At 39.9% G+C, this 25,532-nt stretch overlaps 1 protein-coding gene across 1 annotated transcript; it reads left to right on the top strand.

Moving 5' to 3' along the window:
• The first annotated feature begins 513 nt into the window (after positions 1 to 513).
• asap2b (ArfGAP with SH3 domain, ankyrin repeat and PH domain 2b) lies at positions 514 to 25,524 on the top strand. The gene is made up of 27 exons (XM_028040499.1): positions 514 to 898; positions 8,355 to 8,427; positions 10,077 to 10,222; positions 10,304 to 10,378; positions 11,564 to 11,613; positions 11,708 to 11,837; positions 12,781 to 12,866; positions 13,429 to 13,504; positions 13,595 to 13,681; positions 14,722 to 14,825; positions 15,329 to 15,398; positions 15,646 to 15,733; positions 15,813 to 15,861; positions 15,936 to 16,102; positions 16,776 to 16,909; positions 17,998 to 18,086; positions 18,155 to 18,344; positions 19,318 to 19,403; positions 19,475 to 19,590; positions 20,414 to 20,481; positions 21,282 to 21,389; positions 21,467 to 21,800; positions 21,884 to 22,118; positions 23,022 to 23,080; positions 23,697 to 23,755; positions 23,847 to 23,966; positions 24,657 to 25,524. The coding sequence occupies exons 1-27, from the start codon at positions 770 to 772 to the stop codon at positions 24,729 to 24,731; spliced, it is 3,003 nt and encodes a 1,000-aa protein (XP_027896300.1). The 5' UTR covers positions 514 to 769; the 3' UTR covers positions 24,732 to 25,524.
• Positions 25,525 to 25,532: the final 8 nt, after the last annotated feature.

Here is a 25,532-nt window from a genome sequence, read left to right as displayed (position 1 = left end):
TTCATAATAATTCTGTTATAAAGTATCTTTACTCTCACCTGGGTAAAATTTCTGGGTTCTCTACAAACTGAATGAAAAACAAACAAAAGCTAACCAAAAATTCACAAAAACCACACACCTGCAGTTTTTGTTATAGTTTATTAAGTTATTTATTGAAATAAACTGATTTGGAAACATTTTTCTTTTGGCTAATTTTGTTATTTTTTGTTACTTCTATGAATTTTTGGCATTTTTGTCCTTAAAATACCAAAATTTCCACTTATTTTTATATTTTAGTCAGTCTGATTAAGGTCATTTTTAAATATTAAATTTGATCAGTTACTCAGTACTTTCTTGGACGGCCTCTTTTTCCTTGAGTAACTATATGTTTAAGTACTGCTACTCTTTCTTGAGTAAAACTTTGGGTGCTCTGCCACCTCTGTGCGTTGATTTAAAGTCATTACTTCAAAGTTAAAGCAGCAAACTGATAGTTTCGCCAGAGCCCGCCCAGGGGGCGTGGCCAGTGAGAGACTTTGGTTACAGGAAATTGCAGCAGAGTGAGAGCTCTGTCCGTGTCTCCGCCCTGCTCGGTGCTCCCAGGTGAGGCAGCTGCTGGACGGACACAGGAATGTGACCAAGCCTTGAACATGGACTGACATGACGTTAGCAGAAGCTGGCCGAGGTTTGAGGATTTTCTGACTCCAACTCATCCGGCCAGGTGGAGCGGCTCCACCTGCAGGACCTGCGGCTCGGTTCGGCTTAGTTCTGCTGAGGACTATCACTCCTCAAGATGCCGGCGGATCAGATCAGCGTCACGGACTTTGTTGCGGAGACCAATGAGGACTACAAAGCTCCGACCACGTCCAGCTTCACCACCCGGATGTCCCACTGCAGGAACACGGTGGGAGCTCTGGAGGAGGTGGGCGCAATCACACACATCCACTCAGCCTCAGCAGGTCCAAGTTACAAACCAAATCCAGTCAGAGCTGAAAGGTTTCAGTCATGTTTGTCCACTTCCTGCTCTGAAAACAGCTGACTGGAACCTGAGCGGTTGTTTTCCCTGCAGTTGGAAGAGTTTGAGAGATTTGGTGACCCTCCTCTTCATGTTTCCACGCAGCAGAAAACTCGTGTTTCTCATGTTTAAAAACAGGAACAGAAAGCAGCACTTCCTCCTGCTGAAGCTGCAGTTGATTCGCAGCATTTTGTAACAGCCTGTTTGTGAAGTTTTGCAACTCGGTGATGATGAGGCTGGTTTTGTGGAGGAAGGTCAAAGGATGCTGATTTAAAACTGGGGTTTCCTGGATGCGCCGCAAATCCTGCAGAATCTTAATGTTTTCTCTTCTGACCATCTTACACACAGACCGGCAGTTAGAGGCTGAGCAGCTCTACGTAAAGTAAAAATGAACCATCCAAGAAATTACTCAAGAGTCAAAAAGTATTTAGTAAAAAGTACTGAGTTATTTGATAACATTTAATATTTAAACATTACATCACCAGTCTGGTGAATTTTGATTAAAACATGTTTGTTTTTCATTCACTTGGTAGAAAATCCAGAAAATTTACTCAAATGAGAGTTTAGATACTTCATAATAAAATCGCTCAGATAAAAGTAAAAAGTAAAGCGTAAAAGTAATTAAAAATAAATGTAGTAAATGTAAGTAGTTACTACTCAACTCTGCACTTGGATTATCTGAAAACATCGTTTTCCATTTGTTTTGGTTCTGATTCCAGATTATTCTGATTAAATTCGGCAGATTAGACCCAGTAAGATGTTAATAATCTGCTGTTGGTCCATAAAGCACTGCTTGGTTCTGGTCTCTAGAGATTTGTTCACTCTGTTTTCAGAACCAGAACTAAACAAGATGATGCAGTTTTTAGTTTCTATGCTATCTGAAACAAAAACTCCCTGAAAACCTGAGATGTGCAGAAACTGTTGGCTCCTTTACATCAGAAGTGAAAACAAACTGAAAAATTACTTTCTTCTGACTTAATGTAAAGCAGTTCAGACTGTTGTTTGTGCCACAGATGTACACTTTGAAATCGCCTTGCATGTTCTTGACGTTGTTGTCCTGAAATGTGGTTTATGTTTTTCACCTTTTGTTCCTCTGGAGTCCATAAATCTTAGAAACGACTTTGTGACTCTTTCTAGTCTGACAGATGCAGGTGACTTTATGGTCGGGGCCATTTTGTTCTGTTTTTTAGATCTTTTAACCGGTTTCATGTTGACAGATACTGTAGGTCCGTTTTAATCAGACTCTGGTTCGGTTAGAAAGTCCGGTTCAGTTGGGGAGGTATGAATGTGTAGCCGAACCAAAAAAGGGAACTCTGGTCCACCTCCAAACCTCGCTCTGGGTTCGTTTGAAGTGAACTCTGGTTCAGTTTGAATGCATATGTGAACGCCGAGTGGACTGGAGTGCAGAGCAGAGCATTTTGGGTAAATACAGCCCAAACAAACCCACTAGCCTAGCGCTAACAGGAGAAATGCTTTGCTATCTTTTACCAAGGACAAAAGAGAAATATAATGCTGCAAACCAATTACTTAAGAGTAGTTGTGACATCATCAGTGCTCATGTTGACCACAACTGGCTAAAGCTCAGGAGACAGCAGACATCCCAACGAGAAATATTGTGATGTTTTAATATTTTGAGGTCTTTGTTGGAGCCCTAACCTGCAGCCACTGAGGCTCGTCTACAGGTCCGGTTTGTCTACAGGTCCGGTTTCCTGCCAGTTTCCTGCCGGTTTCAGGTTATTAATTAAACATCACGGTTTAATTCTGCAGCATGATGTGGACTGGGACGGTCACTTTGCTTGTTTTTGACTTCCTTTAGGAGAATCTCTAAAGCTAACTTTGTCTGTCTTGGGTTGCTTTGGGATTTTAAGCCTTCAGTACGTCTTTTGTTTGTCTCATAGCTTTGCAGTTCATTTCCCTGAATCATTTTTAGACTCTTTGCGTGTGTCTTTGTTGTAGCCTTTTTAGGCAACGTGTCGCGTCTGAGCAAACCTTTTAATGTCGCCTACATCTGCTTGCAGACACTTTCTCCTCCTTTTGTCACTTTCTTGATTCGGAGAGACAAAAACAGCTCAGCATGACTCATTTTTACTTCTTGTGCCATGACCAGTTTGCACAAGGTGTTTTATGTTTTGTAGTATTCATCTTGATTTTGTTTTGTGTCTTTTTACTCTGTATATGATCCATAACTTTTTTCAGTTTACTAGCAACATTTTCTTTACTGTTATGTTGTTTCTTGCATGCAGTTCTGATCTCTTTGCATCCAGATTTGGGTGAAAACTAGTCACCTGCTGCTGGGTGTGTTTTATTTCAGAGTCTACTGTCAGTCAACCAAGTAAAATATATGTGTTAAAAGAAGGTTTCTTCAGAGTTTCCTCATTTGTCTTAAAGGAAACTGCTCTAAAAAGAGCTACAACAATGATGGAAATAGCATGAATGAAGACAAACCTGTTGTACAGAAAGAAACAGTAAAATGCAAATTTTAAACAAATAAAGATCAAATGATTGGTCAAAGTAAACAGATAAAATAACCTTCAACCTTCATGGAGAAGATGCAGTAAATGGTGATGTGTTCATGCTGCTAGCATGTTAGCTAATATTTCAGATGTTAATAACTTGTGTTTTCATGCTGGTGTATTATTCTACAGTCTCACAGCATCAGCTGTTCACACTAACGGTATTTCACAGAGTGATGGAAACACAAATGAGAAATAGAGGAAAGAATAAAGTAGGCAGATATGTCAAGTTATTTTATCATCATAAAATTTATATTTAATATCACACAGGCCCGGTTGGGCTGTCTGAAGTGAAACCAGGCCCAATTACCGTAAAGATCAAAAACAAAATTTTAAAATTTGTTTTAGAAAACCTGCCGTTTGTAAAAGAAGAGGAGAGGCCTGTGGAGAGACAAAGGAAAGAAAAGCAGAGCATCATCTGCATATGGTATAATTACAGATGTAATTCTACAGGATCTGAATTTGTTCCACATAAAATGTTTAATAAAATCTTTAGGAAATTAGATCAAGTTCAGATTTCAGCCTTTTTTACACACATATAAAAAAATAATTCATCAAAATACTGATTAACCTGCAGAAGTAACCAGACAGGCTGATAGTGGAGCCATTTTGGTTTCTTTGCATGCTTTGTTTACTCATCTGCTCTGGGTGTGTTGTAGGGTTTGCAGATCTACACAACAGTTCAAATCAAAGTTCTGCTCACAGTATCAATGTTTGCAATATTCCTATCACAGAAAGTCCTTGGATGCTTAAAGAAAATCAATTATTAATTATGAAGAAATCCATTTCTCCAGGCACTGTAAGACTGCCTGGATCTGTTCCCAGTTGGGTGATTTATGTATTCTTGCCTGTGACTGTTTCAAAAAGCGTTCCAGATTTGATACAGTTTCACCTTTATGAAGCGTTTAGGAACCGAAGAACTTCACTTTCACCAAAACAAATGGAATGAAGTCTTGGGTTGGTCAGATGTGGGATTCAGACAGAAACACCTTTTCTTCTCTGATGTGAGGTGCAGTAACTTTATATTTGATTCATCAAATATTTTCATTGTTTACATCAGTGAAAAGGCAAATATGGGTGAGTAAAACCCACAGGACCAGGCATTGTTTTCTCCTGTTGCATGCTGGGATATCGCCACTGAAGTCGGATCAAGTCCCAACAGGATGAGCCTCACTTTGATCCTCCCTCTTACTCCAGATTATGTCTCTCTGCTGAATCCCCCTGTGTTTTAATTGTCTTTCTTCTCTTCCATAATTTCCATCCAGTCTCTCCGTTTGTTTCTTCTCTGCAGTTTTAGCTTCAGTCGTGTCGCAACTTGTCTGCTAGAAGTGATCTGAGTAACTCCAACTCATCGGCGACTCATTCATTTTCAGACGACGGCAGGCGCATGGATTCCCTCAGTAGTATTTGTGGTTGTGCTTATGTCACCGTTTAGCTCCAACAGACTGGAAAAGAATCTGGACTGGAAAACAAATGAGAGGATTAGGAAATAAAAGCACAATAATCAGCCTTCTATCCATCAACTCCTGCTCATCAGGATGCAACAGGAGAGATTGAAAGTTAAACCATAAAACAAATTTTTAAATCTCTTTCAACAGAACCAGATTTTTTCTCTTTTTAAATGTTCATTAAACATCTAATTGTCCTGCCATAAGGCTCTCTTAGTCATTAGTAGTTTCTTAAGAATTTGCTTTAGCATCTTTTATTTGCATTAGCTTAGTCAAGTCAGTATTAATGTCTTGATTAAAAATGTTTGTAGGTCTTAGTTTAGATCAAAGATAATATTGCAATAGACACATGATCAATATCAATAGATAATGCGTCTGAGAGAATATTCAATCATTTCAATGAACTCCAAGCCAGAACCGCACAGCATTCTGGGAAATGTAGGCAAAGGAAGGACTTGAGCCACTCAACCGCTCACAGCTAGCTAAGCTAGGCTGGTAGCGCCAACTATCACTCTCATTCATTCTTCGGTTACCTAGCAACTCACTCATTCTTCGGTTACCTAGCAACTCACTCATTCTTCGGTTACCTAGCAACAGCCTGCTGAGTAACTTGCGCAGCAGCAGTTTCAGGTTTTGCCACCTTTCCTCAGAACAGCTTGAGAAGAAACCGTTTAAAACAGGAAGCATCACTCCACCAGTTTGGCAATATTTTAGATATTTAAAACAAAAACTAATCAATAATTATCGATATGGACTGACATGAAACCACTTTAGCGTGATCCATTTTTTAGTCATATCATCCAGCGATAGTTTGATAACACATTACTGTGATAAGTTTCTGTGGGGTTTTTTTTCTATCTTTTGCTTTTAAAATAAAATACCTTTTAATTTATTGATCTTAAATCAATCTGGAGGAATATACAGAAATTAAATACTAGAGCTGATCTCCTTAATCGGTTGCATTTTATTACAAAACCTGGGGCATTTCCTGGTCAAGCCGGCTTTCTGTCCCCGTCAGATTTCTGGGTTTCAAAGCTTCAGTTTTCCAGATAGAGACCAAGCAGACTTTGTTCGCTGTCTTCAGCCGCTGAACCACTGAGCTTCTGGACTTTCTGCATGTTTCACGCTGTGAGTCACTGAGCTGCAGCTGGAAACCAGAACAAACTCCAGATTAAAGGCGTGCAGTTGGGCCGAGTCTTGTGACTAATGCAGTAAAACCAGCAGAACAGATTTCTACTTCATTCTTATACTTCTTCTTCAAATAGTAATTTTGTCACTTGGCAGCAGCTTAATGCCTTTAGCTATGAAATACTTTGTGAAAACAACCAGGTGGATTTCAAAATGGAGACTCTGAACATGGAGGGTCAGAAATTTGTGTAAAAACACAAAAGTGTTCCAGAGTTGGGTAGAAGTTACATTTATTTGTGCAACTTTTTGGAAAAATTTAGTAATTTTATTATGAAGTATCTTTACTCTTGAGTAAAATTTCTGAGTAACTTCATCAAATGAAGATGAAGTTTGTTTTTGTTACTTTATTTTGAAAGAAAACTTCATCTTCTGTTTGATTTTGTTAAATTATGATTTGTTACATACTGCAGCTTTAAATCCCAATAAGCAGCTGCCGGCCACGCTTCCCCAAACTCAACATTTACACTCGCACGTGAACGTGGCTGCAATCAGATGCACAGCTATGCAAGCATATATCTTTGAAAAGCAGAAGTGGAGCCTCCTGCAGAACCAACAAGAAAGGAGCAAGTGGTTTCTGGATAATAAGTCAATAACAAAGCAGCCATTGTACAGCAGTAAAACGAGCTGACTAAACACACTGGAGCTCGGCTGGGGTTGCTAGGTAACGGGCTGGAGCTCGGCTGGGGTTGCTAGGTAACGGGCTTGAGCTTAGCTGGGGTTGCTAGGTGACGGTCTTTGAGGTTTTTGAAATGGGTCATTTTCCAGACACCAAAAATATTAATTTATTTCTAAAAACCAGGAGGGTGGAGTTTTTTAAGCAGTTGTTCTGTTTTTAGAAGCAGTAGAGACACAATTTTTTTTTTGTCCCTCTTGAAAATGAGATCTAGATCTCAACGGGGTTTTCCTGGTTAAATAAAAGAAATTTAAAAAAAAATTTAAAAATGGAAGAACAGAAGCATTCAACATGTGCATTTTGCAAACCTACAAGTGGACATTTGAGCTATTGTTGCTTTCCTACAATCTCCAGCCACTGGGCCCATTCTCCTCTGACCTCTGACCTCAACGACGCATGTTAAAATTCTCCTTTCCTCTATTCTGATGTCCAGTAAGTCGTATTTCTTGGAGGTCTAAATGCATTAAGCTGCTGTGACGTTTGTCTGGTTGGCCTTTGTGGTAACAAGTGTTTGTACGGATGTATCTAATAAAGCGGTTTGGTCTGTTGCGCAGCTTTCCTGTTGAGTAACGTGAGAAGGAACGTCTATTTTTGACTGGCAGCAGCTCAACGTCTTCATGTTGAGAAAAAGTTTGTGTGGTCAGAAGAAATCTGTTTAATTAAAACCTCCATGTTGCAGATATGAGTTTGACTGAGTGAGTCTGGAGCTGCAAACAAACGAGTGAACTGAAAGAAGCTTCGTGGTCAACGTGTTGTTGCCTTAGCTTGTCAGTTTTATCTGAAACTTCCTTTTCCCTTTTATAGCATCAAGTCGGCTTGTTTTTGCCGACAGACAAACTTCATTTATAAGCGACTCATTAAGACCCGCCGGCATCAAAACTAGAAGCAGGAACTACAGATTTAGCTTCGCTGCTTTGACATTTGTGGTAAATTTGCTGAAATTTTCTGCTGATCTTTCAGTATTGTCAATTTTTTTATTTTTTAGCTTTTTATTATTTTCCTGGATTTTCACCGTTTTGCATCTTTTGTGGTCATTTTCATCAGTTTTCTCCACCTTGCATTGATATTTTCCCCTTTCTGCTGCTTTGGTCTGTTTGATTTCTCCATAACGCAGCAGAACCGTTTGTCAGCAAGGTTCTGTGTTTGATGCTACACAGTAAAAAATTAACAGCAATTTTGGTTATTTAGCCAAATTCAGAGAGAAAAATAGAGGTTAATTTTTCAGTCATATTTTAACTTCTAAGCTAAATATTTAGTTTGCAAACTGTGATATGAATGTATAACATAGGGCTGAAAAATTAACCTGCTTTTTTCTCTCGGACTAAATAACCAAATTATTGTTAAGTTTTAACTGTGTAACTTTATAAACGGCGCCTCAGTTTGGACCAAAAACAGATCATGAGAAGTTTAGTCGGCTCCTTTCTGATGAGATTCAGTGCAGTCGGGTTTTTTTGTTGTATATTTTAGGAATCTTGTTTGTTTGTGTAATTCGGTGAAGTTCAGGACCAGCGCTGACCTTTGACCCGTTGTGTTTTCTCCAGGCTCTGGACCTGGACAGATCGTTCCTGTCTAAGATCAAGAAGTCGGTGAAGGCCATCAACCACTCCGGCATCAGTGAGTAAACTTTCCTCTTTTAGCACATTAAGATGGATGAAGATGGTTGAACTTCGTCCTTCTCCCCTCTTCAACTCCTCTGGGATTTAGGGTCAAAGGTCAGGTTTTATTTAAGATGCTAACTATCTGCATTTGGAGGCGTTTCTTTGTTTGTATCCTTCTGAGGAAGTCCTGTTTTCTGAAATAAACTCTCTTGAAAAGCTGGTTTCCATTTTTATCGACTCAGCAGGAAATGTGGGCGAAAGGAAACGGCTTCATTAAAAACCCAAAATATGTAAATTTAATGCCAATAATGCCATTTAGACTTTTTTTAATTCTTAGTTTTTATTGTTACTATTGTTATTTATTTATAAAATTATTTAATTTATGTTTATTTATTTCTTCGCCCTTTGGACTGACATTATTTCTTTGTGACAGAATATTTGAAAATCCAGGTTTTTTTTAATTAATGTTATTTTATTATCACTATAATGGATTATGTATTTATTCCCCCTCAGGATTAGCATTTCTTCTGTGTGTCAGTTGAAAACCTCTTAGTTTTCTGGCTGCTGTTTGAGCTGGGGGGCGTTTGGTTAGTCTGCAGCCGTGCGCTGGGCGGGTGGGTCTGACTTCAGGCAGGTGGAGTCTCGGCTCCCAGCATTCCTGTCATACTGCTTCCTGTTGCGGCACGCCGCCTCTCTGACGCAGGGAGGAAGGAATCCCAACACACACAGCAGGGAGTCCAGCGCAGCACCAAACTCGCTGCCTCAACATGTTTCTGTCGGAGAACCGGCAGCAGCTTCAGGTCTTTCATGATCTGTTGGGATGTCTGAAGACTCCAAAGGTTTATTTTTAGGTTTCTCTGTTGATGTTTGGCTCCTTTTGAAGGTCCAAAGCGTGGCTCGGGGGCCTTGTACGGCCACGACACTGGTTTAGTCCAAATTTAAACTTAAGAACAGTAAAAATTTGTTGGTCAAAGCACCAAAATAAGTTACTTTTATTTGTAATAAGGGCTTAGTTATTCCAGACAAAATAAAACACAAAGCATTCCTGTTTTAATTTGTCTTTTTGCATTTTCTTTAGTTTCTTAGTAAATCAAACCACATGAATCCACTGACATTTACTCAAAAGTGGATTTTATTGCAGCTAAACTAACGTTATATTTCACATGGAGAAATATGAATGTGTCCTTTGCTTATGTTTATGAAAAGTTTGTCTAAAGTACGTTAAAAGGTGGAGTTAGGGAGACTCTACTTCAGCTTCAGTTATTACAGCTGGAAACTAAAGGTCAGGCCTGAAATCTGGGTGTGGTGATGAACTCTGACCTGAACATTCAGAAACACATAAAGACAGATATAAAGCCGGCCTTCCATCACCTGAAGACTAACATCTCTGCAAGATCTAGAGAAACTCATCAACGCTGTTATCATTAGCCACATTCTTTACTGCAGCAGCGTCTTCACAGGTCAGAGAATAAACGTAAGAATATTTCAGTTAGTTTTTATGAACCACTGAACGGTTTAACTCCACAGATCTGCTGCTAAATCCCACCAGTTTAGAGCTTCTTTTGAGTTCAATGTGAGCTGGAACATGGGTTATTTCTAGTCTGGATTATAACTTGTCTTTATTTGCCACTGTAATCTGATGTTCCTGACGTTCTTGTGTCGCAGCTCATGTGGAGAACGAGGAGCAGTACGTCCAATCGCTGGAGAAGTTCGCAGGAAACTACATGAACGACATGGAAGGCGAACTCGGTGCCGCCTTCCTGAAGTTCGCCGTGTTCACCAAAGAGCTGGCGGCTCTCCTAAAGAACCTGGTGAGGATTTTCTCCAGAGGATTAATTTGGTCGCTACTTTTACAACTTGAAAAGGTTTTTAACGTCTTTCTGTTTGTGCAGCTGCAGAACATGAACAACATCATCACATTTCCTCTGGACAGTCTGCTGAAAGGAGATCTGAAAGGAGTGAAAGGGGTTTGTGTTTCAGTTTCTCTTTGACAGTTTCACACCAGCTCACTAAATCTGAGTCGCTTCATGTTTCCACAAAGAGGCACTTGACAGGTTTTCTTATTTTAAATCCATTATTTAATGTTCTTGTGCAAAACAGTCTACATAAGGTTATTTCAGGAAGACTTTTCTACAGTGGCGAAAAGATGCTAACGCTGCTAATACATGAATCATGCAAACTTCAAAACACAGACGCAGAAAGTAAATAACAGGAACTAAAATGGAGCAGATCGCACAAACAGGGAATAAAAAACGCTGCAAACTCACTCCAAACCAGTAGGGGGAGTCGATCACCTAATCATTTGGAACCAGATCATCAGTAAAGACGAGTTGTCCAGAAGAAAGAAAGATGCGTTTTTCTTGGTCTTTTTTTAATGTGCAATATTTTACAGTATTGCAGAAAAGCAACATATTTATGTAGGTAATTTTGCTACTCCAGACGCCCCCTAGTGGTCTGGAGGACTTCTGCTTTGTAGTGCAAGTTTGTAGCATTTTAAGCTTCTTTCTTTTTTATTTTGTATTTCTTGTGGTTGCAGGATTTTGTTCTACATTTGTTTTTGCGTTTGTGTGTTTTGGAGTTTGCATCATTCATGTGTTTGCTGCGCGATTCCATCCGCTGGCCAGATTCCTAATCCTTGATTGGTGATGAGAAACTAAGAAGAGTTTCAGGTGTTATTTCCTCACGTTTTTTTGCAAATTTATTTTACAAATTACAAGTTCTCCATCTTTGATTTTTAAATTTTGCATCAGTCTCCTCTAAATCCAGTTAAATTTTCCATTATTATAGCTGTGAAAAACTGTTTTAATTAGTTAAGTGATTTTTTTTCCCACATTTGGTCTTGACTTGTCTTCTGTGAATTATACTTTTACATAAAATTATAATTTATAGCACTAAATTCCCCTTATTCTGTGTTTTTACTCATAGTTTAATCAAAGAAATTATGTGTTGTGCTTCTGATCTAATTAATCTAAAATCTCTCCTGCACTTTAGTGTAGCCTGTGGATGAGTCTTTCTTTACTAAACATGAACTCATGTTATGATAAGAAAATATTTCCAGAGTGACTCGAAGGTCAAAGTTCAACCTGGAGCTGTTTGCTGCTTTAAGCGTCATTTGCTGAGAATTTATGACGTCTCCGGTTTGTTCTTTTCAGGACCTAAAGAAGTCGTTTGATAAATCCTGGAAGGATTACGAAACAAAACTGTAAGAATATAAATATTACAGTCAGATCGTCCAGATTTGTTGTATTTAATTATTCTTCATATTCTTTATAACATCTTGCCGTAACCTGTTGCAGAGCAAAGATTGAGAAGGAGAAGCGAGAACACGCCAAGCAGCATGGCATGATTCGAACCGAGTTCAGCGGAGGAGAAATTGCAGAAGATATGGAGAAAGAAAGACGGATTTTCCAGCTTCAGATGTGTGAGGTCAGAGTCTTTGCTGACGAGCTGAAACTTCATGACCACATGAAGCTCTGATCCTCCTCTGATGAGCGCTCAGCTGCTGGCTGGTTCTTCTGGTGAACCAACTGGACATACGGAACTACTCACTGGTCCAAATCATCCCTAATTTCTTGTTTGTTCTTTAAAGGAGTCAGACTTTATTGCAGTAAAATAATTTTTAGCAATAGTTTTTCACACTTTCCGAATGACTTCCAGTGTTTTTTGAAATTTGGCTGCTTTGTTTTTAAAAGAAGTATGGAACACCATTCTGTCCATACATAACAGAAAACTAAAAATGGCTATTTTAATCCAGACCCTTAATTTGCTCATTTTTTAATGGTTTTATCTACAGGAACAGTGAAGTAGGAATAAGAAAACATAAGGGGACCAAAAGCAGAACCCTAACGGTCCCCAGCCAATACATAACAAACAACTTAAAGAACCTTTTTAACTGAGATACCTTGGCTCTGTGTCTGCATCCTTTCACAAAGACTTCAGTGTTATTTATCCAGTTTGTACTCAGCAGTGCCCCCTATAGGTCATATATGGAACAATAAAATGAGCTAACTGAGAAATGTCTTCTATTTTATGGAAAAATATTATTTTAAAGTTGCCTTTTGTTCACTTAGTGCCTTTTATGGATATTAAGTTTAACGTATCAGAGTATTTAGACCCTGTTAGGCATTTCCTACAGAGCAGAACCAAGTGGACTGTTTTCATGTAGCAGAACTAAAAGTAATTCGTCATTCTGAGCTCAGTTTGTGTAACCGCTTCAGATATCGGCTCATCACATCTAAACCCGGTTCACTGAAAGGAGGAAGTTGGGTTTTTTAAAAGTATTTTATTCCAGAATATCAATAATCTGCAGCCACATAGTTTTTATTCAATCGTTTATCAAGTTTCCTCATCTCTGCTTCTGTCGCTGCAGTACCTGCTAAAGGTGAACGAGATCAAGCAGAAGAAAGGCGTCGACTTCCTCCAGAACCTCATCAAGTACTTCCACGCTCAGTGCAAGTAAGAAGGCCTGAAAAATAGCAAATAGTTTAAAACATTTTAGTTTCTTTGCCAAAATCAAGAAACAAACAAATGTATCTATAAAATAACTCCTCTGTTTTTCATAAATAAATTCACGTTTACCAGGGTTGTTGAGACGTTTTGTTTGCCCAATTCAGTTAGTTTTAGTTTTTAAAGTATGTTTGCTAATTTTTTAGTTATTAGTATAATATTGTTTAGCTTAAGTTATTATTAGTTCTAGTTAATTACTAGGTCCAGAATTCAAAGGTTTTGTATTGTAATTATATTTACATCAGTCGGTTAACAGAAAAATAAAAAAGTGTATTTAGTTATTGTTGAACAACCTGCTGATCCTGGTGTTTTCTCCCAACTTCTGCTGTCGTCATTTTGCGGACAAGCGTAAGTGTCGCCAGAAGGAAAATGGAGCTCTTTCATTTACCCATTAATTACCGTTTTTATTATTTCAGTTAACAAAAATGTTTTCTCCGTTTCAGTTTTTGTTATTTTGTTAGTTTTAGTTAACTGTAATAACCTCAATATGCACATTTTGCTCTTGATGCAGTTTTTTCCAGGACGGACTTAAAACCGTGGAGAATCTGAAACCAGCCGTAGAGAAGATGGGCTCAGAGCTGACGGCGGTGAGGAATCACGGTCTCTGATGAATGTTAAAGCTTTTTGTTTCACACAGAATGTGACTTTAGTTAAACGTTTTCTGTTGTTTATTTCAGATCAAACAGACTCAGGATGGAGAGAGGAAGCAGCTGAGTCAGCTCCGAGACGTCCTGAAGGCGTCGCTGCACACCGAGCAAAAGGAGGTGGAAACATCTTTTATCGCTTTATTCTGATTTTCTGTTTCACATTTCTTCTGGTTTTGCTTTTTTGTCTCACATTAATGATTGAGATCACAAAACAAATGTCAAAAAGAACCCTAAACAAAGTTAATAGTGATTAACATTTCATTTTGCTCTGTCTGATTACTGTTTGACCTGTAGAGAAAAAACTTCAACAGATCCTCTCTGACAGCATGAAGCAGGCCAAAGGATCTCTAAAAGCGACACATCATGACCTCATCTAAAAAAGTTTAAGAACAAACGAGAGACAGATTATTTTTCCACCTGATGGTTCACTAGATTCAGTTTGATTGGGAACAAAATTATAACATTTGTTATATTTCCAGTTGCTGTGGTTCTCTTTCTCACTGATTGAAATAGTCCAGACAGGGGCGTGCTGTGGTGGCGCAGGGGGTTAGCACGCCCCACGTTTGGAGGCCTTAGTCCTCGACGTGGACGTCGCGGGTTCGACTCGACGACCCGACGACCTTTACCGCATGTCTTCCCCCCTCTCCTCACCCTCCTTCCTGTCTGCCTACTGTAGAAAAAATACGAGCCACTAGCGCCGCAAAAACTCTCCAGAGAAAAAAAAAAAAAAAAAGAAATAGTCCAGACAAATTAAAACACCTGTTCCCCTCCTCACCTGTGGGGGCGCTGCACCCAGAACGACACAAAAACCTCTGAAGAAGACACTGAGCGCAACTTCCTTCATCACGACATGCAAACTCCAAAAAAATGGAGTGGCGTCAGATTTTAGTGGTTGGTGGATTTCTCTTTTGTCTCTGGTGGAAAAACCACGAGCCATTTATTTTGCTAGGCTAACAGTAGGCTAATGCTATGCTAATGTTAGGCTAATGCTAGGCTAACGCATTTGTTTTGGTTGAATTTACCCAAGCATTTGTGTTTGCTCAATTTATCTTTTTTGTATCTAACGTTTTTTGAGACAAAAAAGCAAAAACAGAAGAAATTTTCACAGAATGTTTCTGTTTTAAGGAGTTATTGATGAAGTTGTGCTTGAACCTCAGGAACTTCAGGCGAAGCAGAGCGTAGGTTACAACCTCCATCAGCTTCAAGGAAACAAGGCTCACGGCACCGAATACTCTGGATTCCTTTACAAGAAGAGTGAGGGGTGAGTGAACTCCAACTCCCAGAATCCAACAAGAAAAGATGGAGGATAGAGCCAGTTTACCAGAACCTGCCTGCATCTTTTACATTTTACATTTTTGTTTTTCGTAGAAGTGATTCCACATTTTGTCACCTTACAACCAGAATATTTAGTGATTTTATTTTTAGGATTTTATGAACATATAGTAGAGCATCATTATGGGAAGAAAAATTATTTAAAACTTTTTACAATTAAGACTGAAAAAAGTAAAAGGGAGCTCCCTGTTTTTCTTTTAAATATATCAATCAAACTCCTCCATTTCTTCTCCAAAAGTGAAGGTTTCTTTCCCTGGAACCTGAAACTTCTGTTGCTCTTGGAGTGCTGATTTCTTCATTTCATTGCAGGGCTGTTCCGTCGTCCAAAATCTGATTTCAGCGAGATTTATCTGCTTTTTATTAGCATTTAGCATGTAAATAGCAGCTGAAGCTCTTTGGTGTTTGGTCTGAAGGTTGTTTTTGCCTCCTCAGGTTGAGAAAGGTGTGGCAGAAGAGAAAATGCTCCGTCAATAAAGGCCTCCTGACCATCTCCCACGGCACGGTAAGACCTCCGAGTCCTCGCGTCTCATTGGCTGTCCTGCATGAAAAGCTCCTGCTTCCTTTGCTCATTGAGGTTTCACTGTGTTGTGTTTGAGTGTAAAGCTCGACTGGACATTTTCAAAGGTCATTTTTAAACTGTAAATTACAAATGTCTTCATAAAAATGTTTGAAATGATTTTGGGGATGTCTAATACATGTGGTAAATGCTCCATCAAATTCAGTTTGTCTCGTCTCTCTCTGTTCAAAAGCCCAACAAACCTCCAGCCAACCTCAACCTGCTCACCTGCCAGGTGAAGACGAATCCCGACGAGAAGAAGAGCTTCGACCTGTTTTCACGTACGCAGCAGATGCAATCTGTCCTCACATCGGACTAACACGATTTCCATGTTTTCATCTGTTTGTTCCTCTCTTGCAGACGACAGAACGTACCACTTCCAGGCCGAAGACGAGGCAGAGTGTCAGGTGTAAGTTCCCGCTCCAGAGTCCGTTGTTGGCGGCCATGTTGCTGTTGGTTCTGACGGTAAACTGTGTGTTTCAGCTGGGTGTCGGTGCTGCAGAACAGCAAGGAGGAAGCTCTGAACATGGCCTTCAAAGGCGACCAGAACGAAGGGGAGAGCAACCTCGTGCAGGAGCTGACCAAGGCCATCGTCGGGGAGGTGAAGAGGATGAATGGGAACGACAGCTGCTGCGACTGCGACGCTCCAAGTGGGTCTTTGCACCATCAGCTCAAATTTACCACCTAATAAACTTTTTCCTTAGACACGTTGCAGCGTGACCTCACTGCTGGAGGGCAAAAAACTGCTAGCCAACAATGACTAGCATTAGTTTTAGCTGTCAAGTTGTCGACATAACGAGCTAAATCTTAAACATATGTGCGATATATAAAAGGAAAAGGGACGCAGTGCCTTTCTACTAATTGTCAACACTACGGCAACTAGAAAAAAAGGTCAGGAAAAAGCTTTGGCTAAAAACAAGCGAGGGACAGGGAAGTAGTTCAGTTATGCTAGCTTGACTATGACATTCTAAACATGTAGACGTGCTGTGGAATTTATTGTGTTTGGGTTCAATTAAAATAAATACGACCAACTTTTCTGTTACAAAAAACTTTTCTATTGTTCTGATGTGGTCATTTTCTCCCCAGTTCGCTGTAATCAATGAACCTAACACTAAATATCTAAATCTGTGTGAAATGGATCTTTTGGTTTCAAGTTTTTAACTGAATTACTGAAATAAATGAACTTTTCAGTGATGTTTTCTTTGGAGCAGTAAGCCTGTAAAGTAACTAATGCAACGAAACATTGAAATGAAAAGAACTCTGCTCTGGATTGGATCCACACCATGTTTTCATAGTTCTTCTCCCTCCTCATCCTGACTGCAGGTCCAACGTGGCTCTCCACCAACCTCGGCGTCCTGATCTGCATCGAGTGTTCAGGGATCCACCGGGAGATGGGCGTCCATTACTCCAGGATCCAGAGTCTGGAGCTGGACGTTTTGGGGACGTCTGAGCTGCTGGTGAGTCTGACTCGGTTTAACGTCTTTGAATGCGGCGGCTTCTAAATCCATTCAAATCACTTTTTTGGTTTTTGAAGATTTAATTTTTGGAAAATCTCCTTTTTTGGTTTCCGTAGTTCAGAGTGGCCCAGGACGGCCATCTTGTTTTGATAAGTGTGTTTTGCAGCTTCTGTTAATTTGGACTTCAGATTATTTATTTTGTAGTAAAAGTCATACAAGAATACAGTCAAAATGAAACAAGAATAAAGTTTTATTCCCAGAATAAAGTTGTAATATTAGGAGATGAAGTTATGATTTTATGAGAACTAAAAAGAAAAAATAACAAAATCAAATGAGGAATATTGATTGACATGTGAAGTTATACTTTGGTATTGGTTTTAAAAATGAGGAAATACTTTATTTTTTAACAGCATCAAATTATTATCAGTTTTACTTTGGAACAATTTATTTTGAAGAAAATCACGTCAATAAGGAAACTCTATCCAAGCTTTTTTCTCACTAAAACAATTTTTTCCTCATAATTTCAGATGTTTTTCTGGTAAAATTGCGATTTTGCTCTGCAAATATTATGACTTTATTCTTGCAAGTAGACAAAAAGTCCTGTAGCCTTGTATACCCCAGTACTCATAAAATAATATGTAAACATTTGCACAGAAACATGAAATGAAACTCTAAAAAACGGATTCAGACAGTTTATCAATAAATAAAAGTTGATTTCTTGGGTTTGAATGGTTTCTTTCTGCTATTAGAGAGGCAGTAGTCAGTCTTTGGTATGTTTAAGTTAAAGTTATTTGTCCAAATAACTGTGTTCAATGAAAAGAGAAGATGGTCTAGCAGTTTGTTTCCAGGTTCCTTTTGTCAAACAAAAGAGGGAAATTTATCAGGAGTTAAATATTTACAGCACATTTTGCTCTAAAAAAATAAGGAAACTGGAGAAAAGAAGAAGTTTTATGCCTAAACTTCTCTGAAAATCCTGTTCTCAACAACAGATGATCAGCTGATTCAGGCCAAAATGGATCCTGATCCATTTCCTGGATCAGACGGATCTGGTCACAGCTGATCGTCGTCTTCTGCTCTTTGTGTTTTAGCTGGCAAAGAACGTGGGAAATGCCAACTTCAACGACATCATGGAGGCAGATCTGGAGGGCGTAACCAAACCGGACCCAAAGAGTGACATGTAGGTTCTGCTGGTGCTGTTCTGTTGAGAAACTGCAGGATCTTAACGCCGTCTGCGGGTTTTTCCAGGCAAATGAGGAAGGACTACATCACGGCGAAGTACACGGAGAAACGCTTCGCCCTGAAGTTCAGCGCCGACGCCGAGTCCAGGCTGAAGGCCATGTACGAGGCCGTCCGGAAACGGGACATCCTGTCGCTCATCCAGGTCTACGCCGAGGGCGTGGACCTGATGGAGGCGTTCCCGCAGGCCGACGAACACGTACGAACACACACTCACCAACTAGAGGGGAGGATGTCCTCACAACACGCCACTGTGCAGCCAGAGAACCACTGATGCATAGCTGTTCGCTGAACTGGAAGTGATCCGCGCCATCTTAGTAGGCAAGGCGTAGCGGACCCATGGCTTCGAGACAAACAAAAACTAAATATGTAGACCAATGTGAGAAAGAATGATACATGAACAAAATGGCTGCTGATGGGATTGACCAGTTTGAGACGAAGAAGGAAAAAATGCCAGACGATGTGAACCAGCTGCCTCCGATCTCGTACTACCATGTAGTTCACTTCCTCATGAACAGGAAGAGTTCATACGCCTCCATCTTGGCTAGCAGATAGAAGCTACATTAGCTAAGCTAATTTTGCTAATTCAGCAGTAAGTACTACAGTAAATACCAGTAAATCCCAGTAAATCCCGCTGGTATTTATCTTATCATTCCACAGACGTTTGTAGAATATTCATAAATTGTGATCATAATAGCTGTAATGTCTAAATGCTGTTTCTAGGTTAAGAACGAGTTGAGAACTCGTCTAAGCTTGTGGCTTGTTTATTGTTGTCATGGCAACCCCATAGCAACCGCCGGACAAGATGGCTGTTTAGTTACAAAGCTCATGGAAATGTGACGTCACACGGGAACGATGCACAATAAGACGGACCAAAATATTAAGCTACATGGAACTTTAGGTATTTTATAGACTAAGCGGAAAATAACTTATATTACTAACAAAATTAGGCAAAATAAACCATTTTTATTGCATATGTGAGTTAATATTCATATACTTAGTTTTTATTTGATTTCGGTTTTCAGGTCATTTCTGTTTCTCTGAGTCGTTTTGTTTTCACAAGCCTTTTCAAATTTCCAGGCCACACCTTAGCTTTGGTTTCACTGCTGCCTTGTTGTTAAAATTCAGCGTTTTGTTACTCTGTGTTTAACTGCTGCGTTTGTGTCCGTCAGGAAAACGGAGAGACGGTGCTCCACCTGGCCGTCAGAGTGGTGGACAGAAACTCTCTCCACATCGTCGACTTCCTCGCTCAGAACAGGTAACGGCTGGCCGACTAACGGACCCTCTGGGCTGCTTACGTGACCTCTGACCTCTCTGACTTTGTTTCAGTGGCAACCTGGACAAGCAGACGGCCAGAGGAAGCACGGCGCTGCACTACTGCTGCCTGACGGGCAACAGCGAGTGTCTGAAGCTGCTGCTGAGGGGCAAAGCTTCAGTTTCCATCAGTAAGACTCAAACGGCTCATTTTACTGTTTACCAGTAAAACAACTTCTGCTTATGGAAATATGGCGGAATCAGCTCAGGAGTCATTTCTGTTTTATAAACTTTGCAGCTTCAGATTTTGCCCTAATCAGTTGGCAGAATGTTATATAAAGAGACACCAAAATAATTCATCACTTTGCATAAAAATGTTCATCCTTTCTTAAAAGCAGGTGCAAAAAGCAGCTGAAAACCAGCAACTCAATCAGAATGTGATCATCAGCAAGTTAGAGAAACTGTGAATGTTCTCTTTACACATAAATATAATCATTTGCTATTAAAATCTTTTTAAACGTAATGGAAAATGGATTTAAAAAGCAGAAAAATGCATGAAATTCCTTTAAAATTGTAAGATTTTTCATCTTTCTGTGATTTCAGTTCACAAATTAGTCACAAAAAACTAATTTGTTGCTTTCCTCTTGTAAACATGTTTTAAAAACATAAATCAGCTTAAAGCCAGTCATCAGGTTTATTCTTATACATTTTTTATGAACTTTGACTTCATTTACTGTCTTCCGTAATTTGCTTATTTTAAAAGTTTTGTTTCATAAATGCTTTTGCTGGTGTTAGAACCTAAATAAAAAATTATTTTCTGATAAATTTTGACAGAAGGAATCAAGTCTGCTACAAGACGATCAGTGCTAGCACGTATCTATAGAGACCCTGAAAAGTTACACAAAACCGTTTTTCACTGGCGCTCATGTCTTTTTATAAACAGGAATCGAAGCTGCAGAATAAACCAAAATATTGATTCTAGATTAAATTTGTCGACTAAATTTGTCTCCACAGCAAACGAAGCAGGAGAAACGCCTCTAGACATCGCTAAACGCCGGGGACACTCTCAGTGCAAAGAGCTGGTGAGCTTTTACTGGTTGAACTGGTTATTTAAAGGTCGGCTCAGACTCTGTGCTAGGAATCCAACTTAGTTTGCATTCTGTTTTAAAGTTGTGGTGGTAAATTAAAAACCAGTCAGAATTAGGTCACGTCTCCTACAAACTCAAACTTCAAGTTTCTCAGTTAAAAATGATTTTAAATTAATAAATTTTTCCACATTATATGTGAAACTTTCCAGTATTCAGATTTTCCAAATATTCGGGTCGTCCAGTAATGTTTCGGTCATTTGTCACTTTTTTACTATGAAACAGGAAATAAAATACATTTTATTTATTGTGCAAATAAAAGCAAATAATCCAGTCAGTTAACCAGTAATGATGAACTGGTTTTGTTCAAATAATCAGTTTGAGAGCAGAGAGTGAATCTGGTTTTTACTGTAACTAACGATTCGACAACAAGGACTTTAATGATTTTGAACTGAAAGTTTTGCAACTTAAACTTCATTAAAAACAGTAAATCTGATTGATGTAACTGATTCTGCCCCTTTAAGAGGTAGCAAAGGACTTGAAGTAAAATTTATTTGGAAAACAGATTCTTTAAAAGGATAAATAAGAACCAAACCAGTCCATTGGTTTGTTTGGTATAAGACCAACAGTTTAGTGTCATGAGTAACAACAAATTTTCCTGCACAGCAACAAGTCATTACTGACTCTCAGGAGTTCATGCAGAAATATCAGATCTGTCTTTGTCTTATTTTAATATTGATTTTTTTCCGAGCATTCTGGGTAATGTGTCATTTACATCATCATGCTTCATATTCCAGCTGACTGAGGCTCAGACGGGGAAGTTTAACGTCCATGTTCACGTAGAGTATGAGTGGCGTCTTCAACACGAGGAGCTGGATGAGAGCGAGGACGAGTTAGAGGACAAGGTCGGCCATTTTAACACGCCGACAGACTCTCCTGTTTGGGATTCAGGATGTTAACGCCCTTTGGGATTTGTTTGCAGCCCATCCTGAAAACATCCCGACGTGACGACCGTCCGATCAGCTGCATCGTTCCCGGCGCCATGCAGTCCAACCTTTCAGCGTTAGCGCACGACATCGCTTTCAAAGCCAAGCAAAGGCCTCCCATCCCGAGCTCTATGATCAGCAATGAGACGTACGGCACAATGATAGAGGGGGCCCTGCCGCCGCCGGGGCCGACCCCGCCGCTGCCTCCCAGAGGTCCACACCGAGGACCGGGTGTTGGTAGACCGGCTGCAGTAGAAACCGTAGGAAGACAGCGTTCATCCTCTGACCCGTCTAACCCTCCCAACTCTGATTCAAACTCCTCCATGTATGGTGAGCGCCTCGTCGGTTTTGTTCACCATCTCTGATTCAAGGAAATGAAGAGAAATTTGACCTGTTTCATGTTCCTCTCCCAGTGCTCCCAGCTGTCCCTCCTCCTCCAGTTCCTCCTCCTCCAATTTGGAAATCCGGCAAGTTTGATGCAAAGAACGTGTCAGTCAAAAACACGCCGCTGCCTCCTATACCTCCTCCACCAGCTGGACGTCCACCGGGTCCACCGCTCACATCGCCGCCCCACTGCAAACCTCAACCTCCGACCCCGCCTCTGGACAGGCAGCAGCCCAGCAGATCACCAGCAACCGCATCACCCAAGTATGAGCTAAGATTGACCGTTTGGTTCTAGTTTGAACAAATTGGAAGTTGACATGTCCATGGCATTGATCAGAGAATAAACTGACTTGTGGACAAAAGACTTGAGACTTGAGTTGGTCTAAAAGAACAGAGACTCTACTTCAAGTTGTCCCTCAAACACCTGAGCGTTGCCCTCAAAGATAAGAGACTCCACTTGGAGTTGGAAACACAGACGTAAGACAAGACTGTAACTTGTCCTTTAAAATGTGGGAATTGACCTTTACTAGGCCCACAGAGATTCGACTCAGTCTTCCCCTCAAAGACATGAGAGTACTTCAAATGTAAGACTTGAGTCCAGACTGCGAAATGCCCGTCAAAGCCTTGTGACTTGACTTAGACTAGGGGTAGTTAACTGTAACTTGTTTAGATTTGACTTGACACTCTACTTGGACTTGGAATGAAAAACTTGAGACCAAACTGCAGCATGCCTCTCAAAGACTTGCGATTTGCTTAGATTTAAACTTGATTTATCTACAAGTCTCCCCTCAAAGACATGAGACTCAACTTGGCCTTGGACTTGACTGACCCCTTAAAGATCTTAGCTTTGACTTGCTCTTTGACGACTTCAGACTAGACCTGGACTTGTCCTGTAAAGACTTGGAACTACTTGGACTTGTATTTGCCTGTTAAAACACTTTGATGAAAACCTCTTGTAACCATGTCTGGTTCTGGTTGACGGCGTCTATAAATGCTAATACCAGCATTAGAATCGTTACCACTAAGTACTGGTCTGCACTGTTGATTAGAATCAGTACTGGTCAGAACTGGTCTTACTGGTTAGAACTTGAACTAATCTTATCAGATTAGGCTTAGATGTAAAGACTGGAAGTGTTATAAGTTCGACTTTATTTTTGTTGGTTTCAGGTTAGAGAAGCAGGCTCCTCAAAGACCTCCAGTCAGAACTGCTTCTGTGAACAAACAAGGTAATGAACCTCTTTGCTTTTCACTCTTCAGTAACATTTAGACCAACAGCCTTGGATTTACAAGGTCCTGCTTTGCCGCTTAAGGAGTCCAGACCCACTGGGGTATGGATTCACTCAGACCCTGAAAGGTCTACTCTGGTAAATCTTTTAAGTCCTGGAAGTTGTGAGGTTTGTCTCCAGAGTTCAAGCCTGATTGATTTCAGATGTGGAGAATTACGAGACCAAGTCAACACCTCAAAGTAGTTGTTGTTCAGGATCCAAGGATTTCAGAACATTGGCTTGTTCGTCTGTCCTCGGTCCGTTCTTCCATCCAAACACCCAGAACACAATCTGTTTCCTTCCTGCTCTTCCTTTGGAGCAGGAAGGAAGATGCATTGAATCCAATGACCCATTGGCATTGGGTCATTGGATTAAATGAGAATCCTACATTGGTGCCAATCAGGCATTGCTTCTACTCCAGTTCCTCATTTTGGACACATCAGGTGTCATAAGACGGTCTAGTAAACAGGTGTACCTGTAAAGTGTACGGTCAGTGTAGCATTAGAGGGTTCTGGTGGCATTTAGCTAATCTTTATTAGCTATTAATTCACCAACAACTTTCCCTTCTCCTTTCTAGGTGTTAAGTCTCCTGAAAGTCCGGCTCCTCCTACACCTAGACCCAGAACCACTGTCTCTGTGAGTCCTCAGACCTTCCAGATGTGAAATCATTTATGGTGTTTGAACCTCAGTGTGAACTTTCTCCTGCCTTATCTCTGTGGATCTGTAGAAGCCAAAGCTAAAGAGGGTGAAGGCCATCTATGACTGCTTTGCTGACAATCCAGACGAGCTGACATTCAGAGAAGGGGAGGTGATCGTGGTGGAGGGGGAGGAGGACAGCGAGTGGTGGGTGAGTGTCCGTGACCTCCAGGAAAGGAAACGCACCAAGAAAAGGAGAAAAATCAACAACTTGACATGTCAGGATGCTGAGTCAGGTTGATCCAAATGAAAATCCTACATGGCTCTTATGTGTCACCTCTAAGCTTTGTTTGATTTTGTTCATTGGTCTTTAAACTGTGCAAAGACAAATACACCCCTTAACACATTCAATGTATGAAATTACTTTTCAGATGCAATGTTCTTACAAACTTGTTTTAGTTTAGTTAGAATCACCAAAATAATTTAGATTTGCTAAATGCCAAAAAACCTGAGAACTTCTTTTTTTAGAAACTTCTGTTAGTTTCCTTGATTTTAAAAGTTTACATACATTTGGTCAGTGTCAGAAACAACTTTCTCTTAAAATGTATAACTTGTGTCGTTTTATTCAGTGTATGTAAATATTTGGTTTCAACCTGAAGCAGAGCATGAATATGGCAAATATTTTATGCATAAACTAAAAGGAGATGTGCCAAGAACTGAACCATGATTCATTTTTCTGAACTATTTCTTGCCACTTTTAACATATTTTAAGGTTTACAATCAATGGTTTTTAAGTCTACTCTATACTATCTGTTTTCATTTACTGTTTCTCTTGCTAGTTTTGCTTTTTTTGTGATTTCTTAATGATGTTTCCGTAACCGGCGTTTCCTTTGTGTTTCAGATCGGTCACGTTGAAGGAGAACCGGACAGAAAGGGAGCGTTTCCCGTCACCTTTGTTCACTTTATCACTGAGTGACCTGTTCAGTCCTGTAAAGAGTTAACATTCTCCACCAGAGGTCCAACTGGATGTAGCCAGGAAAAAAACTCAAACTGGATCATAAACGACCCTCTGGCTTTATGTCGGATCTGATGTGTAATATCTGAAACTTCGAAAGGTTTATTTTATCTAACGTGCTGAACAATTGTTTGCATCTCTAAATTATGTTTGTGCCTTGTTTAAACTTTTAAAAATGTATTTTAAAATCAACTTGAGTCCTGGGAATATTTTTGAAAATGTTTAAAATGAAAGTTGTGGAGCTTCAGCATGGAGGCAGACGGCAGGAACGCTGCGTCTACACGTATAATTCACTGTAAATATGGAGACGAATTACGTCTGCTGAATATGCAACACATCTGCAGGTATTCCCAATTTTAAAAATCAAGAGTTCAAAAACTTTAACTATTGATGCTCATTAGAGCTAAATACCAATAAAAACACAAGTCTTCCTGTAGGTTGGAGAATTTTTATCAGCTCCAGGTAAATTCTTGGTTCATTCTTGCTACATAACGCAAACATTAAGGTGCCATTCATTGGTTAAAAAGAAGCTGGTACTGTTCGATGGTTGGAAAATGACTCTCCTTCAACGAAGTCGATCCTGTGTCTTAATGCTTCAGGTCAAAAAGTGGAAAAGATGTAAAATATTTCAACATTTTCTCAACAGAAAAACCGGCGGTGAGATTCAACAGTAGTTGTCAAGAAGGGTAAAACGGGAAACGGCTGTTAGATGTTGTTGTTTTCTCTCCAATAAAGACACTTCGATGTAACTGGGGATTCTGT

The sequence above is a fragment of the Xiphophorus couchianus genome, chromosome 15 (assembly GCF_001444195.1).
Source record: "Xiphophorus couchianus chromosome 15, X_couchianus-1.0, whole genome shotgun sequence".
NCBI classification, from domain to species: domain Eukaryota; kingdom Metazoa; phylum Chordata; class Actinopteri; order Cyprinodontiformes; family Poeciliidae; genus Xiphophorus; species Xiphophorus couchianus.
Note: the sequence above shows the minus strand (reverse complement) of the source record. Positions and strands in the feature narration are given on the sequence as shown.